Below are 7,579 nucleotides of genomic sequence, written 5' to 3'. Positions count from 1 at the left end.
TTGTAACTGCACTGCCTCTGCAAATAGTTGACTGTGCCTAACCAGACTCTTTTCCCTGCATGAAATCTATATTATCAAGTACACTCCTCAACCCCAAAATTAATTTTCATTTTCATACCCACACCCCTGTATTATCATAGATAATATGAATTTCTCTCCCAACTAATCGGTGGGAATATTAGAAAGAAAGGAGTTTCAGTCTGTTTGGGAAGAAGGTGTAATCACCTCACTGCTGCCACATATTATAGTTTGGTTTAGGCAGCCAAAACTTTCCATAGCGCTTTCTGCCACAGTATTGACTTAAAAGATAAAATTGCATTGCTTGATCACTGTAACTCCTTCTCCAAAACACTACATGCTTGCACTGCAAACTAGAACTATTATGGACAGACACAAATATGCACTTTGCTTAATAACCTTGTAGTCTCCTCCAAAAATGGGCTACCCTTTTCTTCTGAGTGACACTCACCTGGGGACAGATCAGTAGCCTCTCCCAAAAGCTGAAGTTTACCAGCATCTCTCCTACACTGTACATCCCAGTGTCTCCCAGATATTCCACTGCCTTATCCTCTTGCCCCCGTCCCATACTACCTCCTAGGTACTGTGATGCTGCCTGATGTGCTGTTTATCTTCAGTGCCTTTGTGTGGGACCCATCTGAGGAGAGTCAGCAGGGCAGGCAGTGGCTGGAGAGGAACAGTCCGATGGTGGTGGATGATCCATGTAGGGGAGGGGAGGCTTGGCCGGTTATGTTTGTAGTTTGGCCAATAGGACAGAAACAGGCATAGGCCTACAAATTGCCATTACCTGGGCTCCTAGCAGTCTATCACCATAGAAAACTGCCTGTTTTATGAAATCAAACCATCCTAAGGCAAGTACTTACTTTGGATAACCCTGAAACCTGAGATAAAACAGGAGAGGAATAGCTGGTAAGGCAAGAAGAATAACCATGGAGAGAAAGGCTCTTGCCAGGAGCAGTTTGCTTGTAGCAAAGGATCACTGACTGCTCTCTGAAATGGAGACAACTTCATGACTGCCTGAAGGCCACAAGCAGCCCTCTGAGCTGAAGGACCTACCACGGACATGTAAGATTAAAGGGAGGGGAAAAGCGGCAAGCTACCTCTCTAACAAGAGTGAACCTCTCAGGAACTCACCTCAGGTCCTGTCCAGAGCCTGGCAAAGTGGCTAGCCAAATACAGGGGACTTTTACTGAGTCAGTGGATGTAGATTGTAAGGCTGTCATGAGAGCTCCTGTTGCCTGTGCAGTATAGAGGTACCACAGGCAGTCTCCCCAGGTCCTGATGTGGACAAAGCACTCAGAGAATGTGCAAATTAAACCTATGCAACTTTAAGTCACATTAAATCAACCAGAAAACAAAAGGTGTATAAGTACTGTCTTTATTCTGCAAAATAATAAGAGAACAAGAGCTGATCTGGAAACGGACCACAATGCACAAGAAGGCAGAGCAAACAGGAATCTGTGCAAACCACTGCCAGACTTTTACAAGGGTTTTTCTTATCCCAGGCCTAGGGAGCATCAGAAAAGCACCTTCGCCAGGATTAATCCTGACAGGACAGGGAGAAAGAGGGGTTTTGGAGGGGGGAGGCCAGAACGCGCTATGGCCAAAAGAGAGGCTGGTTTGCATTTGAACTGCCTTATTTTCATGTCCATCATTCCCAGTTGCTTCTTCCCTTCTCCTGCATCATTGCATTCAGACATGGTGGTGCAGCCCTTCATGGCAACTTTCATAGACAGTCCACCTGCACAGAAGAAGCATGCCATGTAACAGGGAAATCAGCCTCCATAGCTATTCCCTCCTTGGTCACTGACGCTCACATTTTCTCCCTGAGCTCTCCCCGTTCTGTACATCTAGTTGACTACAAAATCCACCAATTCATTCCTCTCCAGTCCCCTCCCCAAACAAGTCTGAAGAAGCAGGAAGGTCACTTTGATTGACCTGAAATATAAAGGAACTTGGGTTTGCCTTTTCCTGCTTTCTGCTGAGTAAAGATGATGAAAAGGTTTTAAACTGCTTTCTTTCTCTCAGGTGGAGATTCTTCTGTTAAAACCTAGCCTACTTCTTAAAGAAACAATGGTTGTGTGATGGTGCTGCATGGATTTATTTGTCTCTTGCTCTCTCTGACCCTCTCATGACTCTTGAACCAAATGACCATCTTTCAGTCAAATTTGGCATAGGGGATGAGAAGCCTCAAAGACATTAAAGGGCAGGGTTCACCTCACTATGTGCAGCTATTTATGACAAATTTGCTCAGGTAAATCCAATCTCTAAGTCCTTACAGGATCTAGCCAAGCTGACAGAAAAATCCCATTCATGCCTCCACTGAGGGAGGGCCTGAAACCTGAACTTGTCACTTACCAGACACCAGATCATCTACCTGAGAAAGAGACCTTAAAAATACTGCAGCCACACGAAGATGCTCACACCTAGCCTACAGTTTGAACATCAAAGACAAGTGACCTGAGACTCAGTCTGCAGGAAGCCAGGCACACTTGTCCCAGTGCTCCCAGACTTCCTTTTTAACCCAGACTTTTTCCCACTCAGAATGGTAATCTGCTCAGGCTTGCTGCACCAAACTAAAGACCCAGGAAGAAAATCCTTATAGATCAACAACTCCAACCAGTTTTATGGTTAAATTACCTAACTACCGACAGCTAGGGACACATAGCAAGTGAGACAGGCTGTGTGTGACTCTTCCCTTTGATTTCGGGTTCCTAACTCCCCATTCAGATATTCTCAATATTCTCAGTCATTAATCTTTTGCTCACACTGCTCATGTTTTCTCCTGTATGTAGGCTACAGAGGTCTGGAATAGTCTTCTGGATATTTGTATCCTGAGTGCAAGTAATGCATATGAGTGTTTCACTAGTTTCTCAACTGCTATTGCTCCCCTATACAGTTGCTTCCTCTGCTTGACTCATCACACTGCACAGATTTACTTGATTTACAATGGCCAATCAATCAAGTCAAGACAAGTTAAGAACCTTTTCTACTTCTGTAACACACAGTTTGCATCACACTTTTTCCATTGCGGTGACTAAGCACATGGTTATTTTCTCTCGTGCTGGCTCTGCAAAATGCTTTCTAATTCAGGGTTTGGATAAAAGGTGTGTAAAATGTATAACAAAGATCTTGAGGCCTAATATTATCACGTGACAATAATATGATCCCAGAGAAACTGTGTCCTCTAGGAGCAGGACTACCACTAAAAAAACAGTATCATGTGCCCACAGGGGCCAGCATCACCTCGTAAGAAAGCTGATGGCTGTGTATTAGGAGGCATCTGCTGTACTCTAGGAAAGTTTCACCTGAACCTCTTCTAAGTTACCAGCTGGCTTAGATTCGGACACATCCTCATGCACCTTAACGAGGGCATTCAAGGTCTTGGTCAGATTTACTACATTTCCACATATCAGGAGTCCAGTTTTGCTCCTGGCCTCCACCATACCATGCTGTGAGGAATTTCAGCAGTTATCTGTGCATGGCAGGGAAGTGGGGAGAAGAAAGCACCCCTGCTTTTTTTTTCTGCATTAAGGATGTTCCCTTTCAGGTTTGTCTCACTTCCTCTCTTTCTCCTTCACATTTTTTTGCCCTTTTTTATTTTTTTGCGATGCTTCCTCCTAGATTGTTTTCGCCAATTTAACCAAAAAGATGACAGCCCAAAATAAAAGATAGTTACCAGAATTTATCAATCCAGCAAGGTCAATGCATTGTGTTTCAGATCCAGTGCAATTTACAGTTTCATTATCACATTGGAAGGAGTCTATGCTGTAGCAGGCAGGACACTGTAATCCATTGGGCACAATGTCCACTGGCAGCACTGAGAAGAAAGAGATCTGTTTTAATAAGGGAAGGAGAGGAGATACAGGGGCTCATCACCCATGACCTCTTTAAACCCCCATGCAAAGGCCCATTCTGCCAGCAGCAGGAACACAGTCTGTGTGGCCACAGCCAGAAAAGGCTTTCCGAGCAAAACTGTATTGCAGACTCTCTCTCACAACCTGCCTGGTGCAAAAGAGTTTCCACTTCCACTTAGCTTCCCATGGTAGGGGAAACTACTCACAGGGCTATTCTGTGGAGTCTTTCCAAACAAAAAAGCCATGCTTTATCTCAGCCTGTCCTTGATCTGTTCTGAGAAGCATATGGGACCTGTGGTGAGGCTGTTCTTCCTGGGAGACAGGGCTGAATGTTCCCCCACATAGAGGCTTAGGCTAGAAAGCCAGACCTCGGGATGGGCAGGCAGAGACAACGAGGTGACAAGGTAGAAACAAAAAGGCAACTTACATGAGACTGACACTGTTCGACAGGCATCACCCGTGCAACAGGCCAAGCCAGTTCTTCCTTTTACTTTCCCATAGTTCATGGTGACAGCGTCCAGATGGCACACACTGGACATTAGGCAGGTCTTGATGGATGAAGAGATTACCATCCCCCCTGTCATGAAGGAGAGCGCAGTACCAAGTTGTTAACCACAAGAAAACTCCCTTCCGCTCCCATTATTTCCTATGGCAGGAACTTCTCTGTCCCACTGCCTGCTACATGGCCTTCCTCACATCCTGACAGGGGTTTGAGGACAGCAAAGACACCCTGAAGGCAGCACTGAGGAACCTGGTGAGGTTAATTCAGAGGAGTTAAGGTGGTGCCACAACATCTGAGACACAAATGAGGAATTTTTTCTTCTCCACAACATTTAAAGGGAGGAGAGTACAATTGCTCCTGGCCAACTAGTGTGTTGCAGATATTTATCTTCGCTATAATGCCCCAACCTTAGAGCTTACGGAGCAACCCATTTGCCCCCGACCCATAGCCCGAACTTCTTTATGTGCAGTTCACAATGCACACAGGTCCATCAGCTGCAAGCTCTGACATCCTCACGCAGGCAAATCTAGTCTCTCCCATGAGCCAGACTCAAAAATCCCCACCAGCACTGAAGAGACAGAGGGTCGCTTTGCACAAGCAGAGGGAAGAAACACAGTGAAGCTGACAGCACCAAACCTGACAGAATAGGTGCCAGCTTCTAGTCTAAAAGCCAATGGTCACAGTAATGAAGCTGGGTGATGACTAAGGCCAAGCCAATAAGCAGAGAGTCTAGCTGTGCATGACCTCAGCACCCAGTGCTAGAGTGCCAGCTGCAGGGATGTGCTGTTAGTCCAGCGCCGATGGTGCCACCAGGCTACTTGTGGTCATCTTCCCTGCTCGGGGAAGGGATTCAGACACAGGCTCAGACTCAGATTCAGTTTCTCCCTCCACCCCACAGCCAATCTACCCCCAGTGCTGGATGTCAGCAACCTTGTGTCCCTGACAGTCCAGTCCCTCGACCCAGCTACTCAGATCAGCCAGAATTAAAAGCCAACCTCACTTCTCAGTATGCTGTTTAGGTCTCTCCCCTCCACAACTCAGAACTAAGCCGTCTAGGTAGGTTACTGTTCCTCAAGATGGAGAAATAGCATGCTTTGCCCATCGCACGCCAATATCTGCATCCTCTTTGAGTAAAAAGGAAAATGAACAACTCATCTGAGGACTTACCATAAGGCAGAGATGGAGAGACCCGTCCCCCAGCCCTTTTCTGAAAGCTGGACTTGTAAACAGCCGTAGTGATCTCACCTACCTATTGTGGCCTCATGCAGAATGGTGCCACAGGTATTTTCATCACCACTACAGGTTTTCAGGGGGCCAGAGCAGGTTTTTCCTATGCTGTGACAAACCTCACACTGAAGAGTGGTCCCTAAGGAAGGAAGTAGGACACATTCTTGGTAGCAGTCACAGGAGATTTCGCTTCCCCTCTTTATCTGCATTTTGCTTTTTCATTTGATCAGCACTTTTCAAGTTCCTTTTCCTTTATTTTTCCTGTTTCATTGTTCATTGGGGGGGTTAATTATTATTATTATTTTTTCTAGTTTCAATTTGAATTTGGAGAAGAGAGGGGGAGCCTTGTGAAGATAGTGTTTTACATTTTAAAGACAGCTTGATTTGTCTCTTATAGGATGTTGCTTGGCTGGTTTTGCTGGGGATGCTAAAGAAAGAGACTCCAAATCCCCTCTGCTCTGGCAGGCATTCAGGCATCTCCTGGATTCCCAGCCCCCAAATCCTCTCCTTGCGGTGAGCAGGGCAGCCAAAGGGCTGGAGATCAAAAGGCTGCCAGTAGGTCTTGACTATGCTATGTACAAATTGGGACCAGTGTAGTGCTTCTTAGGCATTAGGGGAATCCACTTTATTGACTGCCTGCTGTTTCAGGACAAAAGCACCTTCAGCAGAACCAGAATATCAGGCAGCTATCAGGACACATTTGGAGAGGAATAAACAGTTTATGGAGAGAAGCCAAATAGCTTGTCTTCTCTGAGACTCACAACTATCTGTACCCAAGGGTTCAGCATACAGATTAAGACACCCAGGGCATGTGTCAGTTCTGTATTCACAGGTACCATCACAGTACACACCTTGCAGTAGCTGTGAGACCTGCATGGGGTGGTAGGTATGACACAGAACCTCTGGGAGACAGTGCTCTTCTGGAGCACAGCTAGAGGACAGATGAGATAACATATAATGTCTAAAATGTCACCAGACCTATGGCATGAGCAAATTAATTGAGCCCCTAAGTTTATATCAGTAGTGGCTAGAGATTGATTCAGCCAACCAAAGGTCTGTCTGTCTTAGCATGACATGAATCCCTCTCTAGACCCTTCTGACTGCCTTGACTAGACTGCTAGTGATCACTGTGGGAGCTCAGAAAACCAGCTCACATGTAGACACCTACATCTTCATCTGCAAGCTGGATCATAGCACCAAAGATCCCCTGCTCCACTATTCACCCCCATGCATGGCAAATCCCCCAGGACCAGGGCGGGTTGCCTACAGCTCACATGGCAGGAATGGCCCCATGGACTGAACAACAGTTCCCAGGCCAGTTCCACAGCCCAGCAGAGCTTGGAAGAAAACTTACCTGAGTCTAGGATAGCCAGGAGGAGGCCGAGGCCAAGAGACACCTTCATGCTGATGGGATGTAAGGACAGCGAACCAACTCTTGCTGAACACAGTAGTGTCTGTCACAAGGGCTTTTATAAACTGAGGGGAAATGGGTAGGTCAGTGTTATTTGGGGAAGTGGAATTTGGAAGCATGGTCTCAAGAATACAGATGCTGGAGTGTGCTAGCACTGGTGTTTATTTTTTCCTTTGAAGAAAAATTTCTTCCTTTTTCTTTATATGAGGAATGCTGAATATCTTTCCCTGGTTTAGAGTATGCGGACTGTAGGAAAACACTAGCTTGCCTGAGGTCTGTCAGGTATGTCTCCAGTGCAGACTTTGTTTGAACAACATTCTGCCTCTGCCATACATATAAATGCCTGAGAAGAAACCGTTTGAACAGCCTTGTTGTACTGTCACCATTAAGCCCAAAAAGGCCAAGCATAGCAAGGGCCAGCCTGGAATTTTCCTCATGGCTGAATTTTTGCTGGCTGGCATCCCATCTCCCTTCCCATTAAACAGTCAGGAGCTCTCACACCCCAGAATAAGGCAGCAACGCAATGAACTTCCTCTCCAAGCTGGCATGCAGCTTCTCTTTGCA

General features: G+C 46.1%; 1 protein-coding gene across 2 annotated transcripts; it reads right to left on the bottom strand.

Moving 5' to 3' along the window:
* Window positions 1-1,382: 1,382 nt before the first annotated feature.
* LOC112982203 (phospholipase A2 inhibitor and Ly6/PLAUR domain-containing protein) lies at window positions 1,383-7,055 on the bottom strand. Of its 2 annotated transcripts, XM_026098423.2 has the most exons (5): window positions 6,959-7,055; window positions 5,627-5,743; window positions 4,303-4,452; window positions 3,698-3,838; window positions 1,383-1,759 (listed from the first exon to the last, which is right to left on the bottom strand). In XM_026098423.2, exons 1-5 carry the CDS (start codon window positions 7,005-7,007, stop codon window positions 1,536-1,538), a joined length of 681 nt encoding a protein of 226 aa, XP_025954208.1. In that variant the 5' UTR covers window positions 7,008-7,055; the 3' UTR covers window positions 1,383-1,535. The 2 variants fall into 2 exon arrangements, with proteins under 2 accessions (XP_025954208.1, XP_025954209.1); XM_026098424.2 differs by lacking the exon at window positions 5,627-5,743 and having other exon boundaries at window positions 6,959-7,054.
* Window positions 7,056-7,579: the final 524 nt, after the last annotated feature.

The sequence above is a fragment of the Dromaius novaehollandiae genome, chromosome Z (genome assembly GCF_036370855.1).
Source record: "Dromaius novaehollandiae isolate bDroNov1 chromosome Z, bDroNov1.hap1, whole genome shotgun sequence".
NCBI classification, from domain to species: domain Eukaryota; kingdom Metazoa; phylum Chordata; class Aves; order Casuariiformes; family Dromaiidae; genus Dromaius; species Dromaius novaehollandiae.
Note: the sequence above shows the minus strand (reverse complement) of the source record. Positions and strands in the feature narration are given on the sequence as shown.